Here is a 22,561-nt window from a genome sequence, read left to right on the forward strand (position 1 = left end):
AAAAGAAATTTACATTGGCACAATTAATCCAGTTTATTCAGATTCACTATATATGTACATGTGTGTATATGAGTGTATGGAGCTCTGTGTGTTTTATCACACTTGTAGCTTTGTGAAACTACCACCACAATCAAGATACAAAACTGTACTGCACTGCAAAGCCTCCTTGTGCTACTCCTTTGTAACTATACCATCAGCGTCCTTGCCCTCTGACCCTGGCAACCATTAATCTCTTCTCATTCTCTGTAATTTTATTTCAAGGATAACACATAACAAATGGAATCATACAGTATATAATTTTTTGAGGTTAGCTTTTTTTACTTAGTATAAATCCCTTGAGGTTCATCCAAGTTATTGTGTTTAACAGTGGTTTGTTGTGTGTATCAGCGAGTAGTATTCTGCCACACATCACCGATGTACTACAGGTTGTGTCACTCTTTATACATTGAACAACTTTTTGGTAGCTTCCCATTTTTGATATTACAAATAAAGCTGCTCTGAACATTTGTGTACAAATTTCTATGCTTATATAAGTTTTCATTTCTCTGGGATATATGCCCAAGGTCACTATTGTTGCATTCTATGGGAAGTGCATTTTTATTAAAAGAAACTGCTAAATTGATTTCCAGAATGACTGTGCCTACTGTACATTCCCATGAGTAGTATAGGAGTGATCCAGTTTCTCTGTGTCCTCACTAGCATTGGTTATTAACTCACCTACTTTGTATTTAGCTATTCTGATAAGTATACGGTGATATCTCATTGTGTGCATTTTCCTTAGGATAATTATGTTGAACACTTCTCATATGCTTATTTGCCACATGTATTAGTGAAATGTGTATTCATGTTTTTTATTGACTTTCTAATTTGAATGTTTTCTCAATGTTGAGTTTTCAGAGTTCTTTTGTATATTCTAGAAACAAGTTCTGTGTCAGGTGTATGGTTTGCAAATACTTTCTGCAGTTTGTAATTTGTCCTCTAATCCTCATAACAGGGCCTTTTGGAGAACAAAAGTTTTCAAATTTGATTAGGTCCAATTTATCAGTTTTTCCTTTTATGCATATGTACTTTTGATATCAAATCTAATCACTCTTTGCCTAGCCCAAGATAGCAAAGATTTTCTTGTACATTTTTTTCTAAGAGTTTTGTAGTTGTAGATTTAATTCTGTAATGCAGTTTGAGTTAATTTTAATATAAGGTGTGAAGTTGAGTTTGAAGCTTTTTGCCTATGGATGACCACTTTTCCAGCACCGGTTGTTGGAAAGGTTGCCCCTATTCCATTGAATTGCTTTTTTACTTTTATCAAAAAACAATTTGGCATATTTACATGGGTTTATTTCTGGGTTCTCTATTCTTTTGCATTGATTAGTACCACACTGACTTGAGTACTGTAGTTAATATAGTAAGCCTTGGCACTGGGAATTGTGTATCCTCTCACTTGATTCTTGTCAACATTCTTCTGGCTATTTGAAATCGAACCTTTCTCTTTCCAAATAAATTTTAGAATGAGCTCGTCGATGTCTAGGAAAACCTTGTTGGGATTTGGCAGGAATTGCCTTAAATGTATAGATGAATTTGGAAGGAATTGTCATCTTTTCTATGTTGTCTTCTAATTGATGAACACAGTATGTTTCACAAGTTATTTAGATTTTTCTTTGATTTCTTTCATTAGCATTTTGTTTTTTCAGCATATATATCCTGTATGTGTTTGGTTAGATTTATACCTAAATATTTTCTTTGGAGTGTTGGTAAATGTTACTGTGTTCTTGATTTTGGTTTCCAGTTATTTATCTTTACATTATGCAGTTGATTTTTATATGTTGATCTTATGTCCTGTGACTTTGCTTCAGTTATTTACTCTAGAAGTCGTTTTTGTTTTTGGTAGATTTCTACAAGTAGAGAGAGTTTTATTCACTTTCAATCTGTATGCCTTTCCACCCTTTTTTTAAATTACAAGTTAATATTCTTTACTGAATATGCGTCCATGATGCCATTGTAAACACTTCAGCAAAGGTCAGTCGTAACATCACTGTTGCAAAAGCCAGTGGACATTTTTCATTTACTTTTTAATCTTCACTCAACTGTGATAGTTGATAATTTTGATCTTTTTCTGAAAACTTCAGTTTCTGTGGCTCCTCTGATTGTTTCCCTATCTCTTGGCACCAATCTGGCTTCTCTTGTGACTTCTTTTCTGCCATCCATCCCAAAATTTATATTGAGTTTCTAGGCTTTCAATATTTTAATCCTGTCCTTGGATAATTTTATTTTCTGTGGATTTAGTTATTATATGTTGTTAATGCATAAAATTCTTACAGTCCAGTCTCATTTTCTGATCTCTAACATCAAGAGCAAAATGGATCTTCGCTTATGTGACCCATAGAATGTTCCGAATTGAATTAATCTTAAATCCTAAATCCTTTCCTCCTTTTACATTTCCTAGTTCAGTGTACAATTCCATTATTTACCTTCAATCCAGAAACCCTGAAGTCATCCTTAACTTTCCACACTGCTTTTATTCAATTATTCATCCATTACTGGATTCACTGCTATACTATCTCTTGAATATGGGTCTTTCAGTCATCATTGGTACTTCTCTCCAAACCATTTTTCACACTGCCTCCAGGAATGATATTCCTAAACTGTAGACCTGATTGGTTAACTCTTGTGCTTAAAATTTATTAATGGCTGCCTTCCTGTTGCTTCTGTAGTTCTTCTCAATCTTTTTAGCCTGGCTTCCTGAATCACTTTCTCTTATCTCATATTTCAGGTTCTCTAAATCATTTGTAATTCATCACACTGACACTGTATTAATTACTGTAGAACCTAAAGAAATATAATGTATAAAACATAATAAGCAGTTCATTTATGGACATGGATAATAGATGAGAAGGATTTATCTGAGTTAATTTTCATTGCCTTATCAATAAAGTCCAGATGCTTCAATTCCCACTAATATATTGGCAAATTAGAATATACTTACTTCAAGTTTAGTGTAAGCTGTATCTTAAAATGTCTTTTGTCCTTATAAAAATCCATTGAAAAAATTCTGTTCTTCACTATTTGTATAATCTATTTGATGGATGAATTTCACAAAATTTATGTTTTGCCCCTTGCTTTCCAATACTCTAGAGAGCTTTGATTAATTTAAATATTAGTATAAGAAAATCTGTTAATAGAGGCAAATCTACAAAAATTAAATACAAATATTTTTTAAAGATTTTATTCATTTATTAGAGAGAGCTAGAGAGTGTGCACAAGCAGGGGGAGAGGGAGAAGCAGGCCCCTTTGCTGAGCAGGGAGCCCAACGTGGGGCTCAGTCCCAGGACCCTGGGATCACGACCTGAGCTGAAGGCAGGTGCTTTACCAACTGAGCCCCAGGTGCCCCACAAATCGTCAAAAATTAAGTACAGATTCTTTTAGTTTTCCATTGCATTTCAACACTGCTATTTTCTTCCTTTGCATATAGATGATTAAGAATTGTATATAATAGTTGTGTATTCTTCTCTATGGCAACATGGAACTTTGTATTACATATGAAAAGGTCAAAAGAGATTAGTGTATTTAACTTCACTTGCTTTATTATTGTTTGCAATTGACAGTAATAAAAATCTCTCAAGATCTACAAAATTAGTTTATGTATAGTTTGACATTTTTTTTAAAAGATTTTATTTATTTGAGAGAGAGTATGTGTGTGAGTGGAGTGGGTGGAGGACAGGGCAGAGGGAGAGAGAGAGAGAGAGAATCTCAAGCAGACTCTGCACTGAGCACGGAGCAGGGACTTGATCTCATGACCCTGGAATCTTGACCTAATCCAAAACAGAACTGATACTTAATCAGCTGAGCCACCCAGGTGCCCCTACTTTTACTTTAATAAACTGCATTGTTCTTGCTTAAAAAAAAAAAAATACATACTAGAATCTTTTATTATGGCATGTATAAGCTTAAAATAGATGCCATATGCAAACTAAACTTGGCATAAACTGGATTTTTGGTTAAATAAATTAAACTTACTGAGGAAATTTTAATTATTGTTTGCCATGTTGGATGTTTTTGAGGGGTCCTCTTGTATTTGTTTTATCCTTGGAAAATTTTTCCCTTTTATTCTTTTGAGCTGAAAATGGTATTTTCATTCTCTCATAGCTCTTCTTAGGAAGAAGAAAAGTCACATTTGGATTCAAACAAGTAATGAAGTCTTTTATTTTTCTGAAGGACTTTCTACGAATGTTACGAATGAATGAAAATACGGGGTTGTAATAGAAGTGCCAGTACAACCTTAATTACAGTGTTCAGTGTTGTGGACACTATAATTTATATGTTTCAATGCTGCAAACAGGAAACAATGCTGGTTTGATACTTTGCAGCTTGGTGGTGGTTGCATGTTCTCTTTTCCCTTTTAGCCTTAAGCCGTCTCAATGTGTTGTCTGGCATTAATAATAATGAAGAACACAGACTGCAGCTCCTAGTTTTTTACTTCTGTTTGGTTCACAGGCTAGTCTATAGGTTCCCTTCAATTCATAAAATGTAATGGTTCTCTGATTTTCCTTCTGATAATTAGATACTAATTTCCTTTTTCCTTGAACTTCATTTTGTCATGATTTTTTTTTTTTTGTTAACTTGGGATATCTAGTACTTAGAAACTACTGAGTCTATATCTGAACTGGGTTTTCTATAGACAGATAAGAGTTGGGTTTTACGAGTCTGACAGTTTCTGTTTATTAATTGGAGTGTTTTAGATTATTTATATTTTGTGTGGCTTTTAGTAAGGTTGGTCTTAAGTCGAATGTCTTTTTGTTTTCTATTTGTCCCATCTAATTCTTGTTCCTTTTTTTTTTTTTTTCCTGCCACTTTTGGATTAGCTGAGTATATTTGAGCATTCCATTTTATCTTTGTTATTGGTTTATTTGCTATCTCCATTTTTTAGTGGTTGCTCTAGGGTTAACAATATGTATGTTTAGCTTACATCATCTACTTTCAAATAATATACCACTTCAGTGGTAATGTAAATATTATTCTTTAGTATGCTTACAACAGTATTTTTCTCTTTATCCCTTGCCATCATTTGTGCTAAAGTTGTTATAACTCTTCTATATATATTATAAATCTGCAATATGTTATGATTCCTTTGAACAGTCTGTGTTTTAAGAAATTAAAAAATAGGAAAAAGTGTTTGCTGTATTTATCCACATAGTTACTTCTGGCATTCTTAATTTTTTTATATAGATCAAAGTTTTCATCTAGCAGCATTTTATTGAGCTTGAAGAACTTCCTTGAATATTTTTTGTAGTCCATTTCATCTTGCTGCAGGTTCTTTCAGCTTTTGTTTGAGAAGTCTTTGCTGCTTTCTTTGCTTAACAATTCTGATTTCTAGATTTAACCTTTGGGTTAACTCCTGCTTATCTGCTTATGCCTAGGACTTTTCTAATAGCAGCTCTATTTTCTATTCAAAAGAGAACAGCAAGAATTAGAATGAGAGAAAAACGGCTAACTCTTAGAAGATGAAAGGATTTTAGTGAGAGCAATAGAAACAGCTTAAAGTAATTCCTTCCTTTTTTGAACTAAAAATTTCAAGACTTTAACAAACTCTAATATTTGTCAAAAATTTTCACTTTTGATAAGCTGTTTATCCTTGTGAACTTTAATTTCCTCATGTTAAATAACAGTATCTTATAGGATGTTTTTGATGTTTATGAACAATGAATATAAAGCTTGCATTGTTTGTACCCATAATACTTAGAATATTATTTTACAGTATGACTTATCTGTTTATCTTAAAAAAGTTCCTTTATCAATAATGTTCTGACGTTGAAGACTCTTTCTCTTCCCACTTATCAACTGGTATCTCCTGCATACCATTGTGCAGAGTATCCTAAATACCACCTCTATTCTATTTTACTATTTTCAGGCTTTTTTATGTCTAGACTTAATGGAGTCTTTTCCTGTCTCAATTTACTCAACAACCACTTACTCTTTAACCCACTGTAATCTGGCTTCTTCCCTTACTACTCTAATAGAACTACTCTTTCAAACTTCTGTAATGATCTATTAGTATTACGAATAAGTTAATTTTTGTCCTAATTTGAGATGATTATAAATACTGTAATATTCAGATTTGATATCTTTTTGGTGGAGAATTAAATTTGTCCACATTGTCCAAAGATGGAGTAATTTTGAGAGAATCTTGTTTGGTGTTGATGGTTATTTTGTGCATCTGCATACACACAGGTGCTGCTTCTGATCAGTATTCAGTTAGTTGTTGAGATCTTCCCAAAGTCTAGGCTCATACCTGTGTAACAGTGCGCTCTTTAACTCTCCTGGCAGGTTTTGTTCTTTGCCTCAACTTGTCTAAATGCAGACATCCTTGCAAATTAGATCTCATTCTCAATTTTAGTATCATATTTATTAACACCATTATTTGCCTCTGAATTGCATTTATTTTATAGGGAAAATAGGAAATTTCATTGAGTGTATATAAAATTATTCTAATATCTACAGTGCAAACAGCAATGTCCTAGAAGGGGAAAATGTTATTTAGGGTTTTCTGTATTAAGTAGTTAATGTTAACAGAAAATTTTCACGTGTCAGAGAAAAGCCAATAAGAGATTGAATACACCTTTATGAGATAAAAAATTATCATTTTTCCTCTTTTTCAAATGAGACAGATTTTAAACTGTTAAAGAGTATGGGTTCTGGAAAACAAGTTTATTAGATATATAAATTATTCTTTTTAATAAAGAATACATTGTTTTCTTATAATAGTTAAAAGTATTTACATCTTTTCTTGACCATTGTTTAAAGCATGAGTATAAATGGACACTCAAATATAGAATAGTTGTTAGGGGGTTTCAAAACAAAATAAACAAGTGTTTCTTATTGAAACAGGAATATGGTAAACATTATGGCTGTTGAGTTTTTCCCTTATTTCCCCCCCCCCCCCCCCTTTTTAAAAGCAGCATACTTAGTGTTACACCACTTCTTTAGGAGTAAAAGTCCCTTTCATAGCTAAAGCAAAAGGAGTCATTATAATCTGAATATTTAAGAATTTGTGAATTTTATACTTGCTAATGTTGTTACACTATATAATTAAATACTTTTTAATCTTTTATGTCATTCCTTTAAAACCTTTAAAATTCTCACTTGGCTTTAGTAGTACTATTGAGAATGTACTCATGGTACTATTGGGAAAATTCTGTGCTTCACTGAAAATTTATCTGAAATGCATTTTTTTCTTATTAGAATATTAGGATATTATGGGAGTTTTCCCCCTTTTTAGAATTACATATGATTTGATGTTTCCAGTTTTTTTTACCCATACTTTTTCCTAGGTTACTTTTAGATCTTATTTTACCATGTTGGCAACATTATAACTTTTACATATGTTTAGAATATGCTGTTTTGATAATATGCTGTAGTTACATATATTATTTCCTTGCAGTAATGTTTATGTATTTCTATATATGTGTTTCTATTTCTCCTAGAAACTTAGGCCTATTTTTTTACTGCCACTTGCTTTCCTTTCTCTTTTTAAACCTTCACTCTTTCGTTAGATGTTAGCCAAAGGGATAACAGTAGAAATGCCTTGTCATCTTGGCAGTACTTTTGCCACGCAAAAATTCTGTGCTTTTTCCTCCCTAGCTGTGGAGGTGGTCTGAATTTTTTGCCTTACGTGGTGAAAACACTGGGTTATAATGCGATTTCAAGTGGGATAAATGTTTATCCTGTACATTTTTATTAGGACAAATGTTTTAAAGCAGGGACCATCAAACTACGGTCTGTGGGCCTATCACTTGTTTTGGTAAATAAAGGTTTTTTTTTGAAACACAGCCAATCTTATTTGTTTACATATTGTCTATGGCTGTTTTCATTTTTTAGTGGGCAATGGCAGAATTGAGTAGTTGAAACAGACTATATAGATTGCAAACCTAAATTTTTATTGTCTGGACCTTTATAGAAAAGTCTGCCTACCCTTGTTTTAAAGTATGTGACCATCCCAAAATTGACATTTAATTCCATTAAAAGAGTGTAAATACTCTCTATTGCTTTTTCTAGATTGGTATGATAGGAATTTGCATGTTTGTAATTACTCAAAATTTAGAGAGCCCACAGACACTTATGTTGAGTTGATATTTTCAGTGTGGACAGTATAGTTTTTGCGTATATTTATATTTTTATGTATAAATAGATGATTTGGAAAGGTAAAGTATTACTTAGTGTTAAATTATCAGATACCCAGATACCTTGCTTGAGTAATACCCAAATAATTTGAGCCCTTAAATTAAGTAATTTTCTTTATTTGGAGACAGAAAGAAAATAAGTTAATACTGAATGGTTAGAAATTAAATTATTAGACTATGTGTGTGTGTATGTGTTTTCATGTGTAGTGTGAGGCAGGAATATGGCTAATGGTTCTTGTACCATTTGAATAGTTTTTCTTTCCCACTGATTTATAATGCCACTCTGTCCTATTCCAAGTGTTCATATCTATCTGGATCTGTTTCTAGGCTCTTTTGTTCTATTGGTTTGTTTAAATTTAATATCGTTCTATAATCACGATGCTGAAGGAGGGGCCATCTGTGTGTGTGTGTGTGTGTATAGATACTCGTTCATATCACTCTGTGAGGATTTTAATACATTTATTTTAAAACCTTCTCAGTCTGTTCTAGAAGATTAATATTACTGTGAGTGAATGTCATTGATTTCCTTAGCTATCTTGGCATCAGATTGCTTTGTGCGTTTTAGAATAGTGGTTTGTAAGGTTATTTTGAATAGGGTCACTATCTATTGTACCACCTTTTCTCTCAAGCCCTTTTGCTCATCCCTTCTTGTCTAGTGGTTTTACAGTTAACTTGTTCTGGCTTCTCCTCTGGAGCCAAGTCTTATTTTGGCAGTTCAGGGCTCCTGGGTGTTGCTATTGGGTGATACAAAGTTACTTGTGTCAATTCTTCCTTGTGTGGTTTGTTTCCTCAGATTGCCTTGCCATGTAGCTTCATGTTAAGTTATAGGCAGCAGTTGGCAGTAGCTCTTTTTGGCCTCTTTTCAAGAGTTGGATGTTTTTACTCATTATTGGTTTCAAGTGTTGAGCCTGGTAATGGTCTCCTGGCGTACTTGGACCATTTTCAGTCCTCTTTATTCCTCACCTGCCTCAGTCAGCTCTTATACCTTGAGCATAACTGTATCACTGCTTCAGTCTGACTCACTGCTTTGAACCTGGCTAAAATTTTTTTTTCTTTTTTTTTTCACTTTATTGTTAGCATCCTCCAGCCCCAAGTTTTTTCACTTATCTAGTCTGCCATATTTTAGGAGTGTTAATCCTCATCTTGCTTTTTATTGGAAATCTAGTAGCTTCAAATATTGCCTCTATTTGGATGAGCCCCAAATCTTTAACTCTGATTGCCGTTTTGATCTTGACTTGTACGTGTTCAGTTCCCTTGTAGACGTATGTATTGGTTGATGTGCTTTCACCCAAAATGCTACATATCCAAAAATGAGTCTATTATTTACTATAAAATTAGATTTAAAGAATCAGATGGTTATTTCCTGGGTAGTCTGGAGCTTAGAGAGCAGTGTCATCCTGTATGGTTTGTGGTCAAGCATCACACTGCTCTGAAATTTTCAAAGCTCATTAGCATCATTTTGCAAAGTTAGAGTAGATCTAAAAGTTCACGTTTCACTTTCTTAGACTGAGAAGATGGTAGTTTTGTTGACTGAATTAGGATGTAAAGGACAGAGGATTTTTTTTTTTTTTTTTTGAAATGGAGGTAAGGGAAAAGGAACAGTCATTTGCAGAGTTTGTTTATTTTACACGTGTTGACTTTGAGGTGCAAGCATTTAAAAACGTTCTCATTGCTACTTCCCACATCATCTAATTTCTAAACTTTTATAATAATCTGTAAATTGTTCGTATCTCTGCTTTAGCTTTCTGTCACATAACCAGAAGATTCTTCTTCCTGAATGAAGTACTTCATTTTGTTAATCTTCTACTCCTAAATTTCATTGACTGACCAATATGTAAAATAAAGCTTAAATTCCTGTAAGGAAGATATTCATGGTAGAGATCATTTACTCTAGCTTTTTATAGCCTCATGTTTCATTGTTCTCTACTTTACCTAAATTGGACTTCTTATTCTCTTCAATAGGACATATGATTTTTTCCTTCCTACCTTTCTTGGTTCAGTCTCCCCCTTTTTTTGTCCTGTAGGGCACAGTCTTTTCAAACCTCATGTCCTTTGTGACATTTTACTGACTAAAGCTCACTGTGATCAGTCCCTCCTCCAAATATATTGTACTCAGTACTGTGCTGTTAGGTGGCCTTTTCTCATAGGGAGGAAGTAGAGCAACTGTGGTTAGGATTATGTGATTTAATATCGGTGTGATTTTGAACCATTTAATCTCTTTATGCCTTAGTTTCCTCATCTTTAAATGGAGACACTTTTGCATGGGGAATACTGTCTAATTCATAGGGTTATTAAGAGGATTAAGAGAGATGAGTGTCATGTCATTAGCAGTAGGTAACACATTAGAAGTGCCATAAATAAAAAAAATTTTGTCTTTTCCTCCCTCTCTGCCTTTCTTCTTTCTCTTTCTGCCTGCTTTTTGATCTTTTAAGTTTAGGAAAAGGCTTATAGGAGGGGCTTTTCAGCCAGCCAGAGCTGGGTGTTTATCCCAGCTCAGTCACTTCCTATCTTTTTGACCTTGGGACTTTTTTTTTTTTTTTTTTTTTAAAAAATCTAAAAATTTTTAGTCATATAGAAAAAAACTTCCCTACACCTTTTTTTAAAAAAAATGATAGTGAGTATAGTTATAAAATAGATACAAAGCCAAGCAAATCCAGATACGATTTTACATCGAGTTGCCTAATAGTGCCCTTCCAGAACTCTTATTAGCACAGGAATCCTTATATACAACTTAGACTTTTAAAAATTATTGACCTAGGAGGCGCAAAGCCACATGAAATGGCTGTTGCCCAAGAAAACACCTTTTATTTTAATGCCTGCTGCTGGTTTCCAATCATTTCCCTGCTCTTTTCTTTTTTTTTTAATATTATGTTAATCACTATACATTACATCATTAGTTTTTGATGTAGTGTTCCATGATTCATTGTTTGTGTATAACACCCAGTGCTCCATGCAGAACGTGCCCTCTTTAATACCCATCACCAGGCTAACCCAGCCCCCCACCCCCCTCCCCTCTAGAACCCTCAGTTTGTTTTTCAGGGTCCATAGTCTCTCATGGTTCGTCTCCCCCTCTGATTCCCCCCTTCATTCTTCTCCTCCTGCTATCTTCTTCCTTTTTTTATTTCTTATATATTCTAAGAAATTTCTTTTTTTTTTTTTTGATGAGGAAATTAGAGCTTAAGAGGTCCCAAGGTCATGTACCTCTGAAACAAATAATACATTTTTTTAACATATAATGTATTATTTGTTTCAGAGGTACATGACCTTGGGACCTCTTAAGCTCTAATTTCCTCATCCTTAAAATACTTGAGGCCTGGCCTGGTGCATATAAGTATTCAATAAAGGTCATTATTGTTTCTTTGTGACATATATGATTGCTGACTAACCTACATTGCTCTTAACCTTTTTATGCATATAAGGATTGTTCGTCAAGAAGGTAAGTAAAGTACCTAGATAAGGACCGTCTATTTACACTAGTTATTTTCTCTCTAGGTGTCTAACACATAAATACACATTGATCAGGTCTTTCTTGTTGAAGGAAGTTATATGTAAGAGAAGTACAGTTTTATTAATTTACTCAAGCACCCACCCCCCGTACCCCTTTGTGAATTCTGGGAAAAATTAGATAGTAGAATGTGTCTTTTGCCAGAATGCTTCTGTATATGCTTTTGTTCTTTCCTTTCTTAATTTCTGCCTGTTTCACCTTCCAAATATGAGTGGGTCTAACCAATTCAATCCAGTGGCCTAAAAAGAGAGGAGGAGGAGAGGTTGGCAATATGATATATGCCTAGTGATAAGAGGGAAGGGGATGTCCTAGGCAATAATATAGGACAGATTTTCCTTAAATGTGTTGCTGTTAACCAGCACAGTTTTCTGGCTGGGTCAGTATCTTGGGTCAGGTGGCTGTGTGTGTGTGAAAAGAAGTCAGGAGAGAGATGGCTAATCTGGGATACATGGCTCTGGTACCATTACTTGAGTACTCAGCATGGATCTCAAAGATAGAAGGCAGGCCCCACCACACAGGTGTTTATAGTTAGTAGTGATGTCTTTCATTATTAAAATGTAGCCTAATGAATGTTCAGCTTTGGCCTGTCAGATTAGCTATTCCTCCTTTTGGGGGGATCAAGCAAAGGAATGTAAGGGGGCATCAACTTTTCCTCTTCTTGCCCAGAATTCTCACCCTTGATGGGAGAGAAGATGGAAGCAGCCTCTTCTGTGGGTAAAATTGATGTGTGAAGAGATTGGGGACATATGTAATTTCTTAAATGTGCTAGGTATTTTTTTTTTTAATGACTAAAATTAAGTTGATTAATATTGCTGTCACGGTAGAGGTGAGCCAGAGATTCCCATTTTTATCATGAAGGTTAGTGAATGTGTTTTCCCTGGCTCTGTCTAGTGTTCTCCAGGTATACCCCAGCTTTGGTGACTTTATTTGGCTGAGTCTCTGAAGTTCAGGTTTACTCTTAGAGATTCTTTACTGCATTTGACAATTGCTAGTGTACTTGCTACTGTACTTGCCAAAGAGGATAAAGGTGCATGTCCTTATGAGTTCTGTAGTAGGTCATTTGCAAGGCCCTCACTCTGTCTTTCAGTAGTTTTTGGTGATCAGAGCTTCCAGGTAAGCCTCAGTTCTTCTCTGCTTATCTGCATGCCACAAGGCTGAAGAGTGTAAAGCACATCACTTCTTAATTCTACCTTTCAGTTTTTTTCTTCAGTTCTTTTCTTTCATTTTAACCTCTTTGTCTATTTTTAAACAAGGATTTGGAATGATTCAGCCACCTGTTTTAAGTCATGTCCTCAATCTTATTCATATCATTGTGAATCTGGGAGTTGATGGGTTTCAAGTTTTAATTGACTCCCCCTTATGAGGGCTAAGGTGAAAAGTATGCAACCTGATCCTATGATCTGTCAGTATAAAGTAATGGATCTATTTACATAGTGTTCACCACATTTTCCCTCTTTTTGTAGAGGAACTTTTGTAAGGAAATGACATTCTTGCTTGTTTCATGAGGAGCAAAGGGCAGTATTTTCAGAAATAGCTATGTGGTCCCCAAGAGAAAACATTCTTTTGCCATGAAATATACTTACCAGACATTTTGGGAAAAATTGCAACCTAAATAAGAAAGATACAACTGTAATGTGTTTGGGGTTAAAAATTATCTCAAAATATTTTAGCTAGTATTTTTGAGAACAGGGTTTCTTTTATTAGAAATTAGAGACTTTCAATGAAGTAAATGTGTCCAGAGTGATGCATACTGTTTAGGAGCAGATGGTGAACTCATAATGATGGAAGTAATTCCAGTTTTAATGGTAAATATTGTAATTCTTGTTTTGCTTTATTTTTATTTAATGTAGTTGGGATAGGATTTGAATGGAAGCTGACTTATAATTGATACAATTAAAATGTAATTGAAATGAAAACAAGTTCAAGTTATCAAAGGGATTACTTTCTAAATATATATGCAACCCTTATTTCCTAACCATAATTAAGAATTATTTGCATTTGCACATTTGGTAGTGTTTGTTTTATAGTACCTTTGAGTACCATGATTAATGGCCATTTTTAAAGCACACTAAAATTTCAGGTTTATTATAAATTTTGTTTAAGCAAATTATTTAGATTTTTCTTTTGAATAATAAAAATGTGTAGTTTGTAGGGAAGCTTTATTTACCTTTTTTTTAACTATTTGAAATCTTATGTTTAGTCTATGTACTTTACCTTTTTTTGCTGCTAATAACTTTTAAAAAATAAAAATAACTTCTTTTACTTTAAAATGTTTGTCATCTCATGTATGCCAGATTTATTGGACTGCAGTAGTTTTAGTGCATTTTGGCTGGAATGTTTATTATGACATCACTGTAATCTATATACAGTATGTGATTTCAGATGGTTTTAGTGTTAAATATTTTCATAATTATGCTAGTTTTGGCAGTTCACTTGGAACTTTTTCACATTTCTTTAATGAACATGTTTTACTTCTGGGCTTTTGAGACAACCATATGTTTCAAAAATTAATAGTGTGCTTTTAGTGTTAACATTGTGCAGAAGTGTATGACTACAGACATTTTTAAGGACGTAAGCTGAACTAAAAGTCATTACAGTAAGGTTTTATTCACAGTAGTGGTCTTTTAGTATTTAGAGATGATAACATCCCCCAAAATAACAGAAGATGTCATTATAAAGATTGAATAGTGAAGTTGTTTTGTGGAATGAAACACTGTGAAGTTTGTTTTGCATTAACTTAAAATGAACATAAATTCATATGAGAATTTTTTTTCTTTATGAAAGCAAATGTTTTACTTTCTGCTTGTATTGAAGTTTCAAATTTTTTTCTTCTGCTAATATATCACCAGCATGTGAAGCCATGTTATCTTGTAAAGGATTCATCTTATATAATTGTTTTATTCTCTTGGTATGGTATTGAATAAGAATTTTTGTTGTCTAAAGGTCTTATTGTTCTTATTCTGGTATCCTATTAGATTGGTAAATGTAGTGATTTTCCTTTTTAATCTTGAAATTTTGTCTTCAAATATGTAAAATGGAAAAACTGAATTCCTCACCATTCTTGTGTTATAAAATAGTTTTATTGATTAATGAATTGATGAGGCACAGTACACCATTGGTTATCCTTTGTATTGAAACTTTTTTTTTTTTTTTAAGAGGGGGGGGGGGGGGGGAGAGGAGAGGGGCAAAGGGAAAGGGAGAGAGAGAATCTTAAGCAGGCTCCACCCTCCAGAGTGGAGCCTGACTCGGGGCTCAATCTCATGACCTGAGCCGAAATCAAGAGTCAGACACTTAACCAACGGAGCTACCCAGGTGCCCCTATATTTTTACCTTTGATATTTCCTTATATGTATCTTTCCTTTAGGCAGAATGTGCTCTTTTACCCTGAAAATAGGAAAAAGAAGATGCCAAATACTTTTACTTTATTACTACCCCATCTATTTCCTCCCTGTATTGCCTTTCTTCTTGAAAGAGCAATCTATGTTTATTGTTTCCACTTTAATTTCTCTTTCACTCTTTGAACTGTTAATTTACTGCTCCCACTCCTGTCTCTCTGCTAGAACTACTAAATCTTTTTTTTAATATGTTATTGGCATCCTAATACCACATCTTGAAACATAGCAACTAGAATGAAGACTGAGAATATCTTTATAGTTCTTAATGTTACCCCATTTTTATTGAACTGGTTCATGCCTTCAGCTTCTGGTATGGTTCTTTCATCTTAAGCACTGAATACTTTGGCTTTATTTGGCTAATCATTATTCCTTGTACATGTTACATACATATATACTCTTTTCCTTTTGCTTACGATTTTCCTCCATTTAGCCTCCAATCTTAACCTAAAACATTCCTATATTCACTTTTATGACCCTGACCTCTCTAGTTCTTCCAAATAGAATGACTCTCTGTTCCTAACTTAACAAAAAGTACTGTGGAAAAAAAAAAAAAGTACTGTGTAGAACTGGTTATATATGTTTTCAATAGATTCTGAAATCTTTGAGGACAGGTATGAAATCTGATTTGTCTTTGTACATCCAACAATTAGCACCTAAAAGCATTATATAAACTTTTGTTGAATCAAGGCAGGAAAAGAGTACTGTCTGCATTGTGTAAATAAGGGAATACATTTCAAAAATGTGTTTTGTTGAAGTTTTTGTTACTCATATCAAAGCCCAATGGAACCTTATATCTAATGTGGATAATAATTCAGTAAACATAATTAAACAGGATGCAAAGGAGTCTAAGGATGATTAAGATTAATCATTAAGGTGATTAAGAAGACAGCTTTGATTCTTAATTTAATACACAAATACTGAGAGCCTTAACATATAAACAAAAAATGGGGGAAAGTTAAGATTCTTTCCATATTATTATTATTTGGTGGGCAGTAAAGCAAGGTTTATTGAGTGATAGCAAAGTGATAGTACAAAGTTCCTAGGAGGGAGGGGACCTGAGAGGGTTGCCACCTGAGTTTCTAAGTCCAGGGGTTTTTATGGACTGTTTTAATCTGATTAACCCTCCCTGCACCTGTCATTCAATCAGATTTTTGTCACATGTCTCTGTCATATGGAAAAGGGTGGAGGGCTCCTTCCAGGGTGGTGTAAAATCCTTTTAAGGGTGGTTTCCTCTCAGGGCAGGGGGCCCCTTGTCCTGCCCTCCTTCCAGTTATCCATCATTCCCCCCTCTGAAGAGGTAACCCTAACTGTTGTTAGGGAAGAAGGGCAATGACAAATCATATCTACTTCCTGCTGGTGGGGGGGGGATTGGATGGGGTGGCAGTCAGGGTTCCTCTCATCCCGATCTATCAAGGGGTTCCCTGTAGATGTCTGGTTTGACCTCCATGTGAGGCTCCATCTGAACGACCGTTAGGAGTTTGAGGACCTTTATTGGATAGTTGTCCTTAATGATGGCACAGATCCCTGTCGGGCCTCCATGAATGTTATAGGATTTTTTCTCCGTCGATCCCTGTGGTTCTTGGTCAAGCTGCTTCGAAGAATGAAAAGATAGATCAGACAGAGTGGTGGGTGGCGAAGCAAGGTTTATTGAGCGATAGCAAAGTGATAGTACAAAGCTCCCGAAGGGGGAGGGGACCCGAGAGGGTTGCCCACTTTCCATTTATTTTGTATTCAGATGGAAAGTGTTTTAAAAAAACTTCTGTTAAATTGTCTTCTTTTGCGAAAGCCATATTTAAGAATTTTTTTATGTTATCAAGCGGTTTGTTTAGATACCAACTCAAGAAAGGAAGAATTTGTGGTTTAAACTACTTGTTATTTTTAAATGCTGTTTGAGAGTGCAAATTGTAAGAATTGTTTGGCTATTTATATAGATTTTTTAGAGCTAAGAAATTAGTCTAGCTAATCAAATTTAGTAACATAAATTGTATATATTCAACTAAAAAAACCTTTCCTAATTCTTGAATGGTGGTTGATACTTTCCTTTTCTTTAAAATAAAAATAGGATGACCATGAAAGCTGTGGTTCTAATTCTACCAACCGAAGTACTACTGAGAACACGAAATCATCAGTAAAACCCCGAAGAACAATTCAGCAGGCTGCTCCCACAGATCCTGATTTACCACCAGGTAATTTCTAATGAGCTTGGTAAAGCCAAAATTTCACTTGTTATTAATCGTTGTTGTAGCCTGTTGTAGAATGTACACTTTCAATATTTAGTGTCATAGAATACTTAGACTATATGTGTATGTGCATTTGCTCATGACATAAGAACAGATTGAGTCCAGAGCCCTCAAACATGTCTTTTATTGAAATTTTGATGCTCTTTTGCTGCAGGTCTGTTTCTTAAGTTTCTTTCTTACATCCTGTCCAAACAAAGACTTGGCTCTGCTTTCTCAGTCACTCACTCTCACTTTCCTGCCTTACCTAACTGGAGGACTAGTATCCTCTTTGTTCCCCTTGCTTCTTTTTTTTTCGGGGGGGGTTTCCTTTTTTAAAATTTTAAGTTCAATTAATTAACAATATAGTGTATTATTAGTTTCAGAGGTAGAGTTCAGTGATTCATCAGTTGCATACAACACCCAGTGCTCATTCCATCACATGCCCTCCTTCATGCCCACCACCCAGTTACCCCATCCGCCCCCCCACCTCCCCTCCAGCAAGCCTCAGTTTCTTTCCTATGCTTAAGAGGTCTCTTATGGTTTGTCTCCCTCTACGGTTTCATCTTGTTTTATTCTTCCCAAGTAGAAAGACACTAGATTGTTCTGAGTTTCAGGAAACTATAGAATTCACCAACAGGATCACAGAATTTTGTAACCATCTCTTTCATTTCCTGAAATTTTTATTTACCTGGAATAGTAGTGGCTTACAAACAACAGTTCTTTAGTAATTATTTAATGAAGAAGAATAATGTGATCATGACGTGTCAGCTCTGTGGCCAGAGTGCATTGCTGATTTTTTACTGTTAGGAGTTGTTTCTATCAGTCACTTCTCTTTGATTTTATTCATCAGTCATTTCTTTTTCTCAGAGGTATAGTTGACATTGGTACATATTTGTTTTCTGTGCCAAAAAGTTTGTAGGCTTTCTGTTGGTTTTAACCTAGTTAATTTTTGACAGACTCCTGGTACCATCTTCTAAGAGGCTAGAGTTAGATACAGCATTTCATAACCATCCTCCCTCAGATATGTTCTAAGTTACATTTGAGTTGAACATTTTAAACTAACGTTGTAGTGATGTTATTGCTGATGCTTTATATTCTCCTGAACTTAACAAGTTTTGGTAATCCCTTTGGCTTTAAATAGATTAATTGCTATAGCTGGAGAAGGTGCCAGAAGAAGATATTTTACTTCTGAATATTTCTAATTCTCCTTAGAGTGGTGTGATTGTTCCAGAACTTTCTAGATTTTTTCTTACTACTTCTTAGGAAAAATCCTTGGTGAATTAAAGTGTAAATTAAACTGTAGCTTATTCTTATTTATTAAATGGGCAACCCCTTTACCTCTCCAAATTACTGACTGTATATCCCCTCAAAATTTCCTATACCAGCTATTTTATTGAATTCTCTCCATCAATATCCTGGCAAAGAATAATCAGTTTTAGGTTTAACTGTTGAGTTTTATAACATTTCTTTTTCTTTTAGGAAAGAACTTGTTTAAGATAAATTTAAAGCTTTTGTCAGTTGTTGATTTCACAGATAAAAATCTGTTGGCTAACCTGGATGTACTCAAAAGAGGCCCCAGACTTTTAAAAGATTCTTTAAAGCCTTTATTAGAATTTACACTGATAATCAGAATTGGGAAAATTGGTCTATTTTTGGGAGCGTAAAGTATAAAACATAAAAACATGTAAACATAACCGAAAAAATCCTATTTTTAGAGGGCATGAAACAGAACTGTATTCTTAACTACTTGAGGTAGCGTTTGGATTAACATGTGCTTTCCTGCCTTACCTAACAGGAGGACTGGTATCCTCTTTCATGCCGACATAAATCACAGTGAAGGAGTTGATTTAGGAAGTAACTGAACTTGTTGGGCGATTACTGGGAGGCAGAGCAGTTAAAGTTAATCTTGCCAAAGGGGAAAAAGAAGGGATAATTTGAGAATCCAGCTGGATATTGGTAAATCATTTCATTTAAAGGTTGACTCATATAGTTATTTGAGGACTCCTTTCTGGCAACCTTATCCTGCCTGGGAACCATATTAAGGTTCTTCCATGGTAGAGATGAATTTCTGGTCTCAAAATTTTCTAGGGCAAAGATATGGCTGTGGTTACAATTTTGGAGTTTGAGCATTTACATAGATCCAGAGATGCTTTTTGAGAATAGTTTTGGTGTTTCCAATAGTCATTTGTTCTACACCCTTGAAGGATGGGTGGCTCTTGAATATGAAAAGAATATACATCAATATCTAATATCCTCTTTGCACTCTCTTTTCTTGGTGTCTAGAACAGTGTTTTTTTTTTTTTTCTTTTTTTTTATTATGTTGTTAATCACCATACATTACATCATTAGTTTTTTTTTTTTTTTTTTAAAGATTTTATTTATTTGACAGAGACAGACACAGCGAGAGAGAGGGAACACAAGCGGGGGGAGCGGGAGAGGGAGAAGCAGGCTTCCCGCGGAGCAGGGAGCCCGATGCGGGGCTCGATCCTAGGACCCTGGGATCATGACCTGGGCCGAAGGCAGACGCTTAACGACTGAGCCACCCAGGCGCCCCACATCATTAGTTTTTAATGTAGTGTTCCATGATTCATTGTTTGCGTATAACACCCAGTGCTCCATGCAGTACGTGCCCTCTTTAATACCCATCACCAGGCTAACCCATCCCCCTTACCCCCCTCCCCTCTAGAACCCTCAGTTTGTTTCTCAGGGTCCATAGTCTCTCATGGTTCATCTCCCCCTCCGATTTCCCCCCCTTCATTTTTTCCTTCCTACTATCTTCTTTTTTTTTTTTTTAACATATAATGTATTATTTGTTTCAGAGGTACAGGTCTGTGATTCAACAGTCTTACACAATTCACAGCGCTCACCATAGCACATACCCTTCCCAGTGTCTGTCACCCAGCCACCCCATCACTCCCACCCCCCACCACTCCAGCAACCCTCAGTTTGTTTCCTGAGATTAAGAATTCCTCATATCAGTGAGATCATATGATACATGTCTTTCTCTGATTGACTTATTTTGCTCAGCATAATACCCTCCAGTTCTATCCACGTCATTGCAAATGGCAAGATTTCATTCCTTTTGATGGCTGCATAATATTCCATTGTGTGTGTGTGTGTGTGTGTGTGTGTGTGTGTGTGTGTGTGTATACATACATATATATACACACACCACATCTTTATCCATTCATCTCTTGATGGACATCTTGGCTCTTTCCACAGTTTGGCTATTGTGGACATTGTTGCTATAAACATCGGAGTGCACATACCCCTTCGGATCCCTACATTTGTATCTTTGGGGTAAATACCCAGTAGTGCAATTGCTGGGTCGTCTGGTAGCTCTATTTTCAACTTTTTGAGGAACCTCCATACTGTTTTCCAGAGTGGCTGCAGCAGCTTGCATTCCCACCAACAGTGTAGGAGGGTTCCCCTTTCTCCGCATCCCCGCCAACATCTGTCGTTTCCTGACTTGTTAATTTTAGCCATTCTGACTGGTGTGAGGTGGTATCTCATTGATGTTTTGATTTGGGTTTCCCTGATGCTGAGCGATGTTGAGCACTTTTTCATGTGTCTGTTGGCCATTTGGATGTCTTCTTTGGAAAAATGTCTGTTCATGTCTTCTGCCCATTTCTTGATTGGATCATTTGTTCTTTGGGTGTTGAATTTGATAAGTTCTTTATAGATTTTGGATACTAACCCTTTATTTGATATGTCATTTGCAAATATCTTCTCCCATTTTGTCGGTTGTCTTTTGGTTGTGTTGACTGTTTCTTTTGCTGTACAAAAGCTTTTTATCTTGATGAAGTCCCAATAGTTCATTTTTGCCCTTGCTTCCCTTGCCTTCTTCTAAGAAGAAGTTGCTGCGGCTGAGGTTGAAGAGGTTGTTGCCTGTGTTCTCCTTTAGGATTTTGATGGATTCCTGTCTCACATTGAGGTCTTTCAACCATTTTGAGTCTATTTTTGTGTGTGGTGTAAGGAAATGGAACAGTCTTTTATCAAATAATGGATCCTGACAATTAGTGCATTGGAAGAGCAATTTAGTGGGTTATAGCAAGCATTTAAAATATATGGGAAAGAATAGAAAACCTCATAGCATAAAGGCATATAGTAAAGTTATTAGTAAAGAAACTTGTGCATATGTGTGCACTTGTGCTGGGTTATAGTGTAATAGTTCTTCCTTGGAGAGAGGGTTCAAAAGAGTTTGAATGTGACTGATTTGAAGTATACATGTTCTCTTTCAATCAAGTGATCTATATATAGGCTAGGACCTTTGATTACTGCTAATAACAGTTTTAAATTGTGGGCTTAGCATATCCTGTAAAATATGTTGATAATTGCTACTTAGAAAGTTTAAGGATGTTTTATTTATTTATTCATGCTTTCCTTTGTATTCTCTGCATTTTGTCTTTGTAAAGTGAGACTACTTCTGAGTTAGACAGCTGGGCTATTCAGTTCTGTGCTCTCTGAAGTATACAGCCTTTGGCTTTTATTGAAGGTCATTTTATCCAAAAATGGCTTTATATGATATTGTCCTTTAATTTACTCAGGGTCTTTTAATTAAATGTTTTTTCTATTATTAAATAGTTAGTAAAAAAAAAATTCTATTTGTTTGTTAGGAAGCTCAGAGATAAACTTTGTCTTCCATTGCATGGCTTCCTCTTTCTTGGTTTTGTCATATAATTATCTCTTTCTTTTTCTTTTTACCTTTTTACTCAGAATATATGTATGTGTGTGTGTGTGTGTGTATATATATATATATATATATATAGTTTAATAGAAATATTTAGGTTATAGATAATAGTTTAATAGAAATATTTAGTTTAATAGAAATATTTAGGATATAGATATACTTTAAATGTAATAAAAATATTTAGGATATAGATAAACTTTAAAAATCATGTTGCCTACTGGGTCTGAAGTTATGATTTAGTCATCTTTGATCATCATCTAGTAAAGAGGACAGCAGACCTGTTCTTTGAAGGGCCAGTTATTAAATATTTTAGGATTTGCAAGCCGTATATTTTCTGTTGCCGCTATTCCATTCTTCTGATTTCACATGAAATCAAACATAAATGATAAACTAATGTATTGGCCTGTGTTCCAATAAAAGTTTATTTATAAAAATTGATGCAAAGATCTCATTTTGCCAGCCCCTGATCTAAACAGTGTCTGGCTGATAATAGGCATTTGTATGTTTACTACACTGCACAGAAACTGAACTGCACGAAAATCACAGTGTTTTCTTCAATAATCACAGTCCCTTCATTGAAA

At 34.8% G+C, this 22,561-nt stretch overlaps 1 protein-coding gene across 2 annotated transcripts in view; it reads left to right on the forward strand.

Moving 5' to 3' along the window:
• VPS13B (vacuolar protein sorting 13 homolog B) overlaps positions 1 to 22,561 on the forward strand; it is a 762,353-nt gene that overhangs the window by 39,547 nt on the left and 700,245 nt on the right. For both annotated transcript variants that reach the window (XM_021688693.1, XM_021688692.1), the window contains one exon: positions 17,134 to 17,257. In XM_021688693.1, the coding sequence (XP_021544368.1) occupies positions 17,134 to 17,257 (124 nt within the window). The remainder of the gene's footprint in view (positions 1 to 17,133; positions 17,258 to 22,561) is intronic.

The sequence above is a fragment of the Neomonachus schauinslandi genome, chromosome 4 (assembly GCF_002201575.2).
Source record: "Neomonachus schauinslandi chromosome 4, ASM220157v2, whole genome shotgun sequence".
NCBI lineage: Eukaryota > Metazoa > Chordata > Mammalia > Carnivora > Phocidae > Neomonachus > Neomonachus schauinslandi.